General features: G+C 37.6%; 1 protein-coding gene across 1 annotated transcript; it reads right to left on the reverse strand.

Annotated features, from left to right (window-relative positions):
- Positions 1-11,396: 11,396 nt before the first annotated feature.
- LOC136154334 (COP9 signalosome complex subunit 9-like) lies at positions 11,397-11,745 on the reverse strand. Its single transcript, XM_065916640.1, has 2 exons — positions 11,683-11,745; positions 11,397-11,507 (listed from the first exon to the last, which is right to left on the reverse strand). The coding sequence occupies exons 1-2, from the start codon at positions 11,743-11,745 to the stop codon at positions 11,397-11,399; spliced, it is 174 nt and encodes a 57-aa protein (XP_065772712.1).
- Between the last annotated feature and the right edge of the window lie 3,804 nt (positions 11,746-15,549).

A 15,549-nucleotide genomic window follows, 5' to 3' on the forward strand; every position in this document is an offset into this window, starting at 1 on the left:
TTTTGTGTGTCAACTTGACTGGACCACAGTGTGCCCAGATATTTGGCCAAACATTATTTTGGGTGTTTCTGTGAGTGTTTTTAGGTGAGATTAACTTTTAAATAGACTCAGGAAAGCAAATTGCCCTCCCTAATTTGACCTCATCCTTAGTGGCTCATATGATAAAGAATCTATTTGCAATGAAGGAGACCTGGGTTAGATCCCTGGGTAGGGAAGAGCTCCTGGAGAAGGGAATGGCTACCCACTCCAGTATTCTTGCCTGGAGAATTCCATGGACACAGGAGCCTGGTGGGCTCTAGTCCACTGGGATGCAAAGAGTTGGACATGAATGAGCGACTAAAAATCAGTTGGAGGCATGAATAAAATAAAAAAAGCTGACCCTTACCCAAGTAAGAGAGGAAAAAGTCAGGAAGAAGTCTGACTGCCTTTGAACTGGATCATTGACTTCTTTCCTGCCTACAGACTCAAAGTGAAACAATGGCTCTTCCTGGATCGTGAGCCTGCTGGTCTTTGAACTGGAACTACACCATCTGCTCTTCTGGTTCTCAGGCCTTAGGACTCCTACTGGAACTTAACAATTGACTCTCCTGGATCTCTAGCTTGCCAATTCACCCTGCTGATCTTGGGGCTTGCCAGACTGTATAATTGTATGAGCCAATACCTTGTAATAAATCTACATACACATACACACTTGGGGCTTGCCAGACTGTATAAATGTATGAGCCAATACCTTGTAATAAATCTGCACACACACATGCAGATATCCTATTGCTGGGATACGAACAGCTACCTGTTCTTGCATCAGGACCTCCTTCTATATTACCTCTTATCTCTTGCCTCCAGTTCTCTGTCTCAAATACTGTCCTCCCATTCTTCACTTTCATGCTTTATTGTTATCTCTCAATTCTCTCGTCTTCTTGTTACCTCCTCAGAAGAAGCCTTCCCTGACCCAGTTTGTTCCCCTTTCATCCCTTTTATTTTGAACATTTAATTAAAATAAATATACAGAAAACTACACAAAACTTAGCTTGAAGAGTTACTATAAAGCAAACACCCTAGTAACCATTATCTTATTTAATCTACATGTTTATGCTCTATACCTTTCTTTTTTCTTCTTTTTAAAGTTTATCACATATTAGCATAGACTTTAAAAACCTGCATCTATACAGTTTTAAGACACATAGATTGATGTATCCACCACCACCATCTATATACAAAATAGTTCTGTCAACCCCCAAAAAATTCTCTGTTGCTATCCCTTTATCATTTCACGTCTACCTCAACCTCCCCCCTACCACTAACCTCTGGCAACTAATAATCTGTTCTCTGTCATTATAGTTTTGTCATTTGGAGAATGTTATATTTATGGAATCATACATTTGTGATTAAAATTGGCTTTTTAAATATCAACCTAATGCCATCGAAATTCATCCAAATAGTTGTGTTTATAAATACTTGGTTTCTCTTTATTGCTAAATAGTATTCCATTGTGTGGATGTACCACAGTGTATTTATTCTATCTTTTGAGTAACATTTGGATTATTTCCAGTTTTTGGCAGTTGTGAATGATGCTTCCCTGGTGGTTCAGATGGTAAAGACTCTGGCTGCAATGCAGGAGACCCAGGTTTGATCCTTGGGTTGGGAAGATACCCTGGAGAAGGAAATGGCAACCCACTCCAATATTCTTGCCTGGAAAATCCCATGGACAGAGGAGCCTGACAGGCTACAGTTCATGGGGTCACAAAGAATTGGATACGATGTATAATATTATATTAATTCCAGTTGTACAACATGGTGATTCAAAATTTTTCTAGATTATATTACATTTATAGTTATTATAAAATATTGACTGTTTTCCCTGTACTGTACAATATATCCTTGTACCTTATTTTATGCATAGTACTTTGTACCTCTTAATTCCCTACCCGTCTCTTTCTCCTCCCCACTTCCCTCTCCTCGCTGGGAACACTAGTTTGTTTTCTATATCTGTCAGTCTATTTCTTTTTTGTTATATTACTATTTTTTTTAGATTCTACGTGTAAGTGATCCAATACAGTATTTATCTTTCTCTGTCTGATTTATTTCACTAACCGTAATACTCTCCAGGTCCATCTGTGTGTGCATGCTCAGTTTCTCAGCCGTGTCTAACTCCTTGGGACTCTTTGGACTGTAGCCTGCAAGGTTCCTCTGTCCATGGGATTTTTCAGGCAAGAAAACTGGAGTGGGTTGCCATTCCCTTATCCAGAGGATCTTCCTGATCCAGGGATTGAATCTGTGTCTTCTGCATCTCCTACATTGCAGGTGGATTCTTTATCTGCTGAGCCATCAAGTCCAGGGACATCCGTTATTGCAAATATCAAATGTTCATATTCATGGATGAGTAATATTCCATTGTGTGTGTGTGTGTGTGTGTGTGTGTGTGTGTGTGTGGTAAAACTGGGTTATTAAAGTTCCCTAAAATTGTTGTATTGTTGTTTATTTCTCACTTTCAGTTCAGTTCAGTCACTCAGTCATGTCCAACCCTTTGCAACTCCATGAACTGCAGCCCGCCAGGTCTCCTTATCCATCAACAACTTCCAGAGTTTACACAAACTCATGTCCATTGAGTCAGTGATGCCATCCAACCATCTCATCCTCTGTTGTCCCCTTCTCCTCCCACCTTCAATCTTTCCTAGCATCAGGGTCTTTTCAGATGAGTCAGTTCTTCGAATCAGGTGGCCAAAGTTTTGGAGTTTCAGCTTCAGTATCAGTCCTTCCAATGAATATTCAGGACTGATTTCCTTTAGGATGGACTGGTTGGATCTCCTTGCTGTCCAAGGGACTCTCAAGAATCTTCTCTAACACCAAAGTTCAAAAGCATCAATTCTTCGGCGCTCAGCTTTCTTTATAGTCCAACTCTCACATCCATACATGGCTACTGGAAAAACCATAGTCGTGAATAGGTGGACCTTTGTTGGCAAAGTAATGTCTCTACTTTTTAATTTGCTGTCTAAGTTGCTCATAACTTTTCTTACAAGGAGCAAGCATCTTTTAATTTCACAGCTGCAGTCACCATCTGCAGTGATTTTGGAGACCCCCAAAACAAAGTCTGTCACTGTTTCCACTGTTTCCCCATCTATTTGCCATGAAGTGATGGGACCAGATGCCATGATCTTAGTTTTCTGAGTGTTGAGTTTTAAGCCAACTTTTCCCCTCTCCTCTTTCACCTTCATCAAGAGGCTCTTTAGTTCTTCACATTCTGCATAAGGGTGGTGTCATCTGCATATCTGAGGTTATTGGTATTTCTCCTGGCAATCTTGATTCCAGCTTGTGCTTCCTGCAGCCCAGCCTTTCTCATGATGTAGTCTGCATATAAGTTAAGCAGGGTGACAATATACAGCCTTGACATACTTCTTTTCCTAATTGAAACCAGTGTGTTGTTCTATGTCCAGTTCTAACTGTTACTTCCTGGCCTGAATACAGATTTCTCAGGAGGCAGGTAAGGTGCTCTGGTATTCCCATCTCTTTTAAGAATTTTCCACAGTTTATTGTGATCCACACAGTCAAAGGCTTTGGCATAGTCAGTAAAGCTGAAGTAGATGTTTTCTGGAACTCTCTTGCTTCTTCAGTGATGCAGCGGATGTTGGCAATTTGATCTCTGGTTGCTCTCCCTTTTCTAAAACCAGCTTGAGCATCTGGAAGTTCATGGTTCACGTATTGTTGAAGCCTGGCTTGGAGAATTTTGAGCATTACATTACTAGCGTGTGAGATGAGTGCAATTGTGCAGTAGTTTGAGCATTCTTGGCATTGCTTTTCTTTGGGATTGGAACGTAAACTGACCTTTTCCAGTCCTGTGGCCACTGCTGCGTTTTCCAAATTTGCTGGTCTATTGAGTGCGGCACTTTCACAGCAGGATCTTTTAGGATTTGAAATAGCTCAACTGGAATTCCATCACCTCCACTAGCTTTGTTCATCGTGATGCTTCCTAAGGCCCACTTGACTTCTCATTCCAGAATGTCTGGCTCTAGGTGAGTGATCATACCATCATGATTATCTGGGTCATGAATATCTTTTTTATATAGATCTTCTGTGTATTCTTGCCACCTCTTCTTAATATCTTCTGCTTCTGTTAGGTCCATAATATTTCTGTCCTTTATTGTGCCCATATTTGCATGAAACGTTCCCTTGGTATCTCTAATTTTCTTGAAGAGATCTCTAGTCTTTCCCATTCTATTGTTTCCTCTATTTCTTTGCATTGATCACTGAAGAAGGCTTTCTTGTCTCTCCCTGCTATTCTTTGGGACTCTGCATTCTAATTGGTATTTCTTTCCTTTTCTCCTTTGCCTTTTGCTTCTCTTCTTTTCACAACTCCTCAGACAACCGTTTTGCCTTTTTGCACTTCTTTTTCTTGGGGATGGTCTGATCCCTGTCTTCTGAATGGTGTCATGAACCTCTGTCCATAGTTCTTCAGGCGCTCTGTCTGTCAGATCTAATTCCTTGAATCTATTTCTCACTTCCACTGTATAATAATATGGGTTTTGATTTAGGTGATACCTGAATGGTCTAGTCGTTTCCCTACTTTTTTCAATTTAAGTCTGAATTTGGCAATAAGGAGTTCATGATCTGAGCCACAGTCAGCTCCTGGTCTTGTTTTTGCTGACTGTATAGAGCTTCTCCATCTTTGGCTGCAAAGAATATAATCAATCTGATTTAGGTGTTGACCATCTAGTGATGTCCATTTGTAGAGTCTTCTCTTGTGTTGTTGTTGTTTCTCACTTTAGGTCTGTTAATATTTGCTTTATTTATTTAGATGCTCTTATGTTAGGTGCATAAGTATTTACAAATGTTATATCCCCTTCATGTGTTGACCCTTTTATCATGATGTAATGACTTTTTCTCTTTTTACAGTCTTTGTCTTAAAGTCTATATTGTCTGATATAAGTATAGCTATTCTAGCTTTCTTCTGGTTTTCATTTGCATGGAATATATTTCCCCATCTTTCATTTTCAGTATTTTGTGTGTAGCATATATATGGGTCTTTTTTTGTATATATACATTCAAGCTACTTTATGTCTTTTGACTGGAGAGTTTAGTGCATGTACATTTGAAGTAATTTTTGATAGATGTGTACTTATTGCAAGTTTGTTCATTGTTTTCCTTGGCTGATTGTAGTTCCTCTTCTCTTGCTCTCTTCCTTTGTGATTTGATGATTTTCTGTCACTCTTTCTCTGTATGTTTTGTGTATAAGTTTCTGCTTTGTGGTTACCATGAGGCTTACATATAATAACTTATAACTGTTTTTTTAAATTTATTTTTAATCGAAGAATAATTGCTTTACAGTATTGTGTTGGTTTCTTCCAAACATCAGCATGAATCAGCTTTAGGTTTACATATGTCCCCTTCCTCTTAAATCTCCCTCCCCCTCCCCATTCCACCTCTCTGGGTTGTTACAAAACCTTGGTTTTAGTTCCCTGAGTCCTATAGCAAACTGTCTATTTTAATGTGATAAGAACTTAAGTATGAATGTATTCCAGAACTCTATATTTTTACTTCCCTCCCCATGATTTATGTTCTTGATGTCACAATTTCCATCTTTTTATCTTGTGTATCCATTGACAAATAATAATGGTTGTAGTTATTTTTTTACTACTTTTGTCTTTTAACCTTCATACTAGCTTTATAAGTGATTAATCCAGTCCCTTTTTAGATTTTATGAATTTTACTGTATATTTACCTTTACCAATGAAATTTTTCTTTCATATGTTTTCCTGTTACTAATTGGTGCCCTTTTGTTTTGGCTTAAAGAATTCTCTTAAACATTTTTTATCAGGCTGATCTAGTGCTGATGAACTCCTTTACCTTTTGCTTGTCTAGAAAATTTTGAATCTCTCCTTCAATTCTAATCTAAAGTTTGCTGTGTAGAGTATTCTTTGTTGGAAGTCACTCATCTTTCCTTCCCACCCCTAGTCTTAGGTGACCACTAATTTACTTTCTGTCTATTGATTGCCTATTCTGTACATTTCATGTAAATGGAATCATACAATATGTAGTCTTTTATGAAAAGTTTCTTACACTTAGCATAATATTTGGAAGATTCATCCATGTTGTAGCATGTATTAGTATTTCATTTATTTTTATTGCTAAATAATATTCAGTTGCATTGGATATGCAGCATTTTGTTTATCCATTCATCAGCTGATGCAGATTTTGGGTTGTTTTTATTTTTTTTTTGGCTCTTAGGAATATTGTTGTGATGACATCATGTTCAAAATTTTCACAGGCCTATCTTTTTATTTCTCTTGATCATACACCTAGGCATGGAATTGCTGAGTCATATGGGAAACAAATTGTTAAGGAACTGCCAGATTGTTTTTCAAAGCAGTTATACCATTTACAATTCCATCATCAGTGTATGAAGGTTCCAGCTTTGCCACTCTTTGATAGTATTTTTATTATCTATCATTCTGATTATAGCCATCCTGTGGTGTGTAATGAGGTATCTCATTGTGGTTTTTTTTTTTTCATTTATTTTCATTAGTTGGAGGCCAATCACTTCACAAAATTGTAGTGGCCCCTGTCATACATTGACATGAATCAGCGATGGATTTACATGTATTCCCCATCCTGATACCCCCTCCCACCTCCCTCTCCACCCGATCCTTCTGGGTTTTCCCAGTGCACCAGGCCCGAGCACTTGTCTCATGCATCCCACCTGGGCTGGTGATCTGTTTCACCATAGATAATATACATGTTTCGATGCTGATCTCTCAAAACATCCCACCCTCGCCTTCTCCCAGAGTCCAAAAGTCTGTTCTGTACATCTGTGTCTCTTTTTCTGTTTTGCATATAGGGTTATCATTACCATCTTTCTAAATTCCATATATATGTGCTAGTATACTGTATTCATCTTTATCTTTCTGGCTTACTTCACTCTGTATAATGGGCTCCAGTTTCATCCATCTCATTAGAACTGATTCAAATGAATTCTTTTTAAAGGCTGAGTAATATTCCATGGTGTATATGTACCACAGCTTCCTTATCCATTTGTCTGCTGATGGGCATCTAGGTTGCTTCCATGTCCTGGCTATGATAAACAGTGCTGCAACGAACATTGGGGTGCACGTGTCTCTTTCAGATCTGGTTTCCTCAGTATGTATGCCCAGGAGTGGGATTGCTGGGTCATATGGCAGTTCTATTTCCAGTTTTTTAGTTTACATTTCTCTGATGTCTAATGATGTTGGGCATCTTTTTATGTACTTATAGGCCATTTGTATATCTTCTTTGGAGAAGTATTTATTCAAATCTTCCGTCTATTTGAAAAGCTTGCTTGCTTGTCTTTTTATTGTTCAGTGATAAGAGTTATTTATACATTTTTGATTCAAGAACTTTATCAGGTATGTGGCTTGCAAAATTTTCTCCCATTATATGAGTCATGTTTTTACTTGCTTAATGGTGTCCTTTCCAGCAAAATTTTAAAAAAATAGATGAAGTCCATTTACCTCTTATTCCTTTTGTTATTTGTGCTTTGGGTATCTTATCTAAGAAACCACTGTACAATCCAAGTTCATGAAGATTTATGCCTGTTTTCTTAGAACAGTTGTATAATTTTATCCCTTATACTTAGGTTCAACCATTTAAAATTAATTTTCATGAATGGTATGAGCAAGTGGCCCAATTCATTCTTTTGCAGGTGGAATCCAGTTGTCTCTGAAATTCAGGGCAATTTTAACACATGTATAGATATTTTACTTTATTTTTTCATTTATTTTTATTAGTTGGAGGCTAATTACTTTACAGTATTGTAGTGGTTTTTGTCATACATTGACATGAATCAGTCATGGATTTATATGTGTTCCCCATCCCGATCCCCCCTCCCACCTCCCTCTCCACCTGATTCCTCTGGGTCTTCATGTATAGATATTTTAAAATTAATTAATTAACTTTAATTGGAGGTTAATTACTTTACAGTATTGTAGTGGTTATTGCCATACATTGACATGAATCAGCCATGGGGGTACATGTGTTCCCCATCCTGAACCTCCCTCCCACCTCCCTCCCTATCCCATCCCTCAGGGTCATCCCAGTGCAGCAGCCCTGAGCACCCTGTCTCATGCACTGAACCTGGACTGGCAATCTGTTTCACATATGGTAATATACATGTTTCAGTGGTATTTGCTCAAATCATCCCACCCTTGCCTTCTCCCACAGAATCCAATAGTCTATTTTTACATCTGTGTCTGTTTTGCTGTTTCGCATATAGGGTCATCGTTACCATCTCTCTAAATTCCATAAATATGCATTAATATACTGTATTGGTGTTTTTCTTTCTGACTTACTTCACTCTGTATAATGGGCTCCAGTCCATCTAGTCAAGGCTATGGTTTTTCCAGTGGTTATGTATGGATATGAGAGTTGGACTATAAAGAAATCGGAACACTGAAGAATTGATGCTTTTGAACTGTGGTGTTGGAGAAGACTCTTGAGAGTCTCTTGGACTGCAAGGAAATCCAACCAGTTCATACTAAAGGAGATCAGTCCTGGGTGTTCATTGGAAGGACTGATGTTGAAGCTGAAACTCCAGTACTTTGGCAACCTGATGTGAAGAGTTGACTCATTGGAAAAGACCCTGATGCTGGGAAAGATTGAGGGCAGGAGAAGGGGACGACAGAGGATGAGGTGGTTGGATGGCATCACCGACTCGATGGACACGGGTTTGGGTGGACTCCAGGAGTTGTTGATGGACAGGGAGGCCTGGTGTGCTGTGGTTCATGTGGTTACAAAGAGTCGGATACGACTGAGCGACTGAACTGAACTGAACTTCATCCACCTCATTAGAAAAAACTCAAATGCACTCTTTTTAATAGCTGAGTAATATTCCATTGTGTATATGTACCACATCTTTCTTATCCATTTGTCTGCCGATGGGCATCTGGATTGCTTCCATGTCCAAGCTATTGTAAATTGTGCTGCGATGAATTTTAGGGTACATATGTCTCTTTCAATTCTGGTTTCCTTGGTGTGTATGACCAGCGGTGGGATTGCTGGGTCATATGGCAGTTCTATTTCCAGTTTTTTTAAGGAATCTCCACACTGTTCTCCATAGTGACTGTACTAGTTTGTATTCCCACCAACAGTGTAAGAGAGTTCCTTTTTCTCTGAACCCTCTCCAGCATTTATTGTTTGTAGACTTTTTGATAGCAAAGCATCCTGTCTGGCATGAGATGGTACCTCATTGTGGTTTATTATTTTTTTTAATTTATTTTTCTTCATTGTGGTTTTGATTTGCATTTTTCTGATAACGAGTGATATTGAGTATCTTTTCATGGGTTTGTTAGTCATCTGTATGTCTTCTTTGGAGAAACGTCTGTTTAGTTCTTTGGTCCACTTTTTGTTTGGGTCATTTATTTTTCTGGAGTTGAGCTGCAGGAGCTGCTTGTATATTTTTGAGATTAATCCTTTGTCTGTTTCTTCATTTGCTATTATTTTCTCCCATTCTGAAGGCCGTCTTTTCACCCTGCTTATAGTTTCCTTTGTTGTGCAAAAGCTTTTAAGTTTAATTAGGTCCCATTTGTTTATTTTTGCTTTTATTTCCATTACTCTGGGAGGTGGGTCTGTGATTTCTGTCAGAGAGTGTTTTGCCTACGTTTTCCTCTAGGAGTTTTATAGTTTCTGGTCTTACATTTAGATCTTTAATCCATTTTGAGTTTGTTTTTGTGTACAGTGTTAGAAAATGTTCTAGTGTCATTCTTTTACAAGTGGTTGACCAGTTTTCCCAGCACCATTTGTTAAAGTGATTGTCTTTTCTCCATTGTTTATTTTTGCCTCCTTTGTCAAAGATAAGGTGTCCGTAGTTGTGTGGATTTATCTTTGGGTTTTCTATTTTGTTCCATTGATCTATATTTCTGTCTTTGTGTCAGTACCATACTGTCTTGATGACTATATCTTTGTAGTATAGTCTGAGGTCAGGCCGGTTGAGTCCTCCAGTTCCATTCTTCTTTCTCAAGATTGCTTTGGCTATTCAAGGTTTTTTTGTATTTCCATACAAATTGTGAAATTATTTGTTCTAGTTCTGTGAAAAATACCATTGGTAGCTTGATAGGGATTGCATTGAATCTATAGATTGCTTTGGGTAGTATATTAATTTTCGCTATATTAATTCTTCCAATCCATGAACATGATATATTTCTTCATCTATTTGTGCAATCTTTGATTTTTTTTCACCAGTGTTTTATAGTTTTCTATATATAGGTCTTTTGTTTCTTTAGGTAGATTTATTCCTAAGTATTTTATTCTTTTCGTTGCAATGGTGAATGGTATTGTTTCCTTAATTTCTCTTTCTGTTTTCTCTGTTAGTGTATAAGAATGCAAGGGATTTCTGTGTGTTAATTTTATATCCTGCAACTTTACTATATTCATTGATTAGCTTTAGTAATTTTCTGTTAGAGTCTTTAGGGTTTTCTATGTAGAGGATCCTATCATCTGCAAACAGTGAGAGTTTAACTTCTTCTTTTCTATTCTGGATTCTTTTTATTTCTTTTTCTCCTCTGATTGCTGTGACTAAAACTTCCAAAACTATGTTGAATTGTAGTGGTGAGAGCGGGCACCCTTGTCTTTTTCCTGACTTTAGGGGAAATGTTTTCAATTTCTCACCACTGAGGATAATGTTTGCAATACATGTGTAGATTTTTATAACCACCACCATAATAAAAATATAGAACTGTTTCTTAACCAGGTAGATTCATCGTTGTACCCCTTTATAGTCACAGTCATCTTTCTCTAAGTCTTGGCAACCACTTATCTGTTCTTCGTCTCTATAATTTTATCACTGAGAATGTTATACAAATGGAATCATACACTACATAATCTTTTGAGATTCGATTTTTCACTCAACATAATTCCTTTTAGATCCATCCAACTTATTGTGTGTAGTATCATTAGTTTGTGTGTGTGTGTGCATATGTGTGTGTCTTCCTTCAGAATTTCTACACAATCATGTCATCTATAGATAATTCATTGTATTTCTTCCTTTCCAATCTTTTTCCCATTTATTTCATTTTTCTTGCTTTATTGTGTGATTAGAATGTCTCGTACTGTGTTGAATAGCAGTGGTTAGAGGAAGACATTTTTACCTTGTTTCTGAAAGCATTCAGTCTTTCAGTCTTTTTTTTTTTTTTTTTTTTGCAAGTAATAGCATCACTTTATTTTAACTGAAGTTAAGGACAAAAGCTGGCCACATTCTGAGTTTAACAGGCCTCCTCCAGATTGTTAAAACCTTCTTCTCTTTCTTGGCTAATCATCTCCTAAATTAGTTCTAGCGATTCCCACAAGTTCTCTGGAACCACCTGAAACTGTCCTTTAAGGAGACCCACCACACCACCACGTGGCGAAGCTTGACCAAATGCACCGCTGGACACACCTCACTGGATATCATCATTGTCAAAGAGATCTTCAAAATCATTGAAAAAGTCTGCGTGAACTGCCTTTTCATTGGCTGCCAAGTCTATCAGGAGACCAGTGCTGCCTCCTGCCTCAGCCCCGGCCGCCGCCCATAGGCTTCCCAGGGGCCCAGCGCTAAGGCAGGCACCACGGGGAGGGCGAGCACTGGGCCCTGCAGGCCGCTGCCTTCTCTCGGCCCTGTCCAGAAGCGCGCCCAAGAGCCGGCCGAGGAGCCTCTCCCGCCTGGCCCGGCGCGGCCCGCCTTACCTCGTCCAGGTCCACATACGACCCGGCGCCCTCGGGAAACATCTCGTCCATGGCCGGCTTCATCTTCTGCAGTCTTTCAGTCTTAAGGAAGATGTTAGCTCTGATTTTTCATGATGTTCTTCACTAGGTTAATGAAGTTATCTTGTATTCCTTATTTGCTGAAAGCTTTTATCATGAACAGATGTTTAATTTAGTCAAACACTTTTTATACATCATTTGAAATGACAATATGTTTTTTGTTTTAAAGTCTGTTGATAGTTGGATTACATTTATTTTCAAATATTGAGCCAGCCTTGTATCTGGGGAATATACCTCACTTAGTCGTGGGCATAATTATTTTTATATATTGGGGCTTCCCTGGTGGCTCAGATGGTAAAGAATCCATCTGCAATGCAAGAGACCTGGGTTTGGTACCTGGGTTGGGAAGATCCACTGGAGGAGGAAATGGCAACCCACTCCAGTATTCTTGCCTGGGAAATTCCATGGACAGAGGAACCTGGAGGGGTATAGTCCATGGGGTCACAGAGAGTCGGACATGACTGAGTGACTAATCATGATGCATAATTTTTTTCATATGTTGCTGAATTCTAGTTGTTCATATTTTGTTGAGGATTTTTGAGTCTGCTCATCAGTGATAATGCACTGTAGTTTTCTTCTTTTTCTGCTGGATTTATCTGATTTTTATCTCAAGATAATATTGCCCTCATTATGTGATTTGGAATTTCTTCCTCTTTTCTGAAAGAGATTGTATATTATTAATGTTATTTCTTTAAGTGGTTTGATAGAGTTCTCTAATAAAACCATTTGGGCTTGGAGATCTCGCTTTCAGCAGTTTTTAAAACTATGAGTTTAATTTTCTTAATAGTTATAGAACTAATGAAATTATTTTATATTGAATGAGTTGTGATAATTTGTGCTTTTCAAGGAAGTGGTTCATTTCATGTAAGTTGTCAGATCTATCTGTGTAAAGTTGTTCATGGTATTCCCTTATGCTGTTGATATATACAAGTTCTGTGGCATTTCCTCTTTTATTCCTGATGTTGATATATACAAGTTCTGTGGTATTTTCTCTTTTATTCCTGATGTTGATAAATTACATCTTATTTTCCTGGCTAGTCTTTCTAAAGGTTTATCAAATTTGTTGATTTTTTTCCCCCAAAGAGCCAGCTTTTTTCCCATTGATTTTCTGTAGTTTTTCTGTTTTCAATTTTATTGATTTCTGTTCTTATCATTATGATGTCCTTCCTTCTTTGCTTTGAGTTTATTTTACTGCTGTTTTTTTTTAAATAACTTCTTAAAGTAGGATAGGAACTTAGATTATTTTTTGAGAGTTTTCCTGTTTTCTAATGTAAGGATTTAGTGCTATAAATTTCTCTCTTGGCACTGCTTTTGCCTGCATCCTGCAAATTATACTGTATTTTCATTTTTATTCAGTTCAATGTATTTTTAAAGTTTCCCTTGGGATTTTTTTAATTCATGATATGTTTATATGTGAGTTGCTTAAGTTCCAAATGTTTGGAGATTTTCCTGTTGTTTTTCTGTTACTGATTTCTAGTGTGGTTTCACAGTGGTCAGAGAACATACTTTTCTATTTTTGGTTCTTTTAAATTTGTTCAGATTTATTTTATGGTCTAAGAAATGGTCTATCTTGGTCAGTATTCCATGGGTTTTTGAGAAGACTATCTGTTCTGCTATTGGGTTAAATGTTTTACAAATGTTGGTTGATATTGTTGTTCAATTCTTCTGTATCCTTGCTGATTTTCTAATAGTTCTGTCAGTTGTTGAGAGAAGGATATTGAACTTTCTAAGTGGATTGTGTATTTATTTGTCTTTTCATTTCAATTTGTTTTGGCTCTATAAAATAATTTGCATCTCCATTGTTTGGTATATACACACTTAGATTTGATATATCTTCTTGCAGAATTAAACTTTTTATCATTACGTAATGTCCTTCTCTGTCTCTGATAATTTTCTTCGTTCCAGAGTCTATTTTATCTTTTCACACTACTTGCATGGTATATGTTTTTACATCCTTTTCTTTTCAACCTAGCTATGCCATTATGTTTGCAGTGGATTTCTTGTAGACAACATAGTTGGGTCATGTATCTTTTTTTAAACCACTTTGCCGAACTCATTTTTTAGTGGGTTTACTTAGGTCATTTACATTCAGTGTAATTGTTGCTATGTTAAGGCTTAAATTTGTTGCTGTTTAATTTTTGTTTGTTTGTTCCCTTTGCCTTTTGTTCTTCTTCTCAATTTTTTCTGCCTTGCTGTGTGTTACTTGAACATTTTTAAAGAATTTCATTTTGATTTGTCTATATAGGTTTTGAGTATTTTTAATAGATTTTTTAAGTAGTTGTTCTCATTATTACATTTATATGTGAGTAACTTATCACAGTCTACTAATATCCACATTTTATCTTTTGGGAAGTTTTCAGCCATCATTTCTTCAAATATTGAATACTTTCTCGGTCCCATAGTCTTTGTTCCTTATTTTCTTAGACTTCATTGTTATAAATTCTGTCCTTTTTTCATTTACTCACAGTCCCCCTGGGGCTCCGTTCATTTCTTTCCAGTTATTGCTGGGAGGGAGTGGAAGTTTAGCTCCCTGCTAGACCCTCCCCACTGCCAGGGGGAAGAATGGGAAATGGGGATGTTGACTCTCACTGCCTCACTGCTGTCAGGTGGGGATGCTTCCACTAACATTATTCCAGTGGGGAAATGGTGTGCCAGCTATCACTATCCTGCACTGCCTTGTTCCACTTCTTTGTTACCAGGAAGGTGGGGTGGAAGTTCTGCCCTCTGTTTGATCCCACTGATATTACCCCTGTGGGGGAGACAGAGGGCCAACTCTCCCTGTCTAATTGCTGCCATGTGGGGCCAGAGATGGGTGGCTCTATTTGGTACTGCTCAGACCACAGGGAAGGGACATTTTTTCCTTTCATATTTGGTTAGAGTAGGTTGGGTATTATCAAAAAGATTTTCTGTGCTACTAGGCCACCATTCCCTTGATTATTTAACTAAAGGTAACAATATTTTCTTGGAACTTTTCTTGGTCTGGGCCTTTTGACAATTTCTGGTTGTAGGCTTCTCTAGTGCCCTGTCTGTAATATATGAGAAGCAAAAAGAAATCCCAGGCAACTTAGGACTGTAGTGTTCCTCACATCCTAAAGTCTCTAGGCAGTCTACTTTCTTCTTTCCCCTTTTCAGAGTCTTCTTATGCTTAATTGTTATTTTTGTCCAGAGTTTGTTTTTGTTGTAAGAAGGAAGACTAGTGAGAAATGGGCCATTAATTTTGAAAAAATATTTAATTCTTTCCTTCTTTTATTTATGTGCATTCTTGAGTTTACTTTAATTCATTTTTGTCAGTCAGTCAAATATATTATCATTTGAAATATATTTGAATATACAACAAATAAATGAATTTAATGTTACAGCTTTCTTATGCATACCACTTTAGCTGCTTATATGGGTTTTGGTGCATGTTGATTTCCTTGCTCATCATTTCTAAACAGTTTTTAATTTCTGTTTTGATTCTCTGTTTAACCCAAGGGTTATTTGAGGAGTGTTTTTAAAATGTCAAGTGGATAGATGAGAGCAAAGCTGTCCTTTGTGCTTGCATATTTCTACATAAGGTCATCAGTTCCTCAGAGAGCCTTTTTCTGAAATGCTCTCATAGAAAAATGAAATTAAAAATTTGAACTCAGCTATTCTTTTCCTATTCTTCATTCTTAGGTGTTTGTCATGGACTTACATTCATCAAGTCTCAAGATGCTTGGTCTTGACAAGGAGAAAAAAATAAAGTTAAGACATAGTTCTTGCCTTCAAGAAGTGTACTATCTAGTTGGGGCAATGGTATGCATACCC

This window comes from Muntiacus reevesi, chromosome X, assembly GCF_963930625.1.
Source record: "Muntiacus reevesi chromosome X, mMunRee1.1, whole genome shotgun sequence".
NCBI lineage: Eukaryota > Metazoa > Chordata > Mammalia > Artiodactyla > Cervidae > Muntiacus > Muntiacus reevesi.

What these genes read in the sequence shown, in the direction of transcription:
- LOC136154334 (XM_065916640.1), bottom strand. Translation starts at nt 11,745, where the DNA reads ATGAAGCCGGCCATGGACGAGATGTTTCCCGAGGGCGCCGGGTCGTAT. An exon ending in CGTATGTGGACCTGGACGAG is followed by an intron (nt 11,508 to 11,682) that starts GTAAGGCGGGCC and finishes GCCGGGGCTGAG; the next exon opens with GCAGGAGGCAGCACTGGTCT.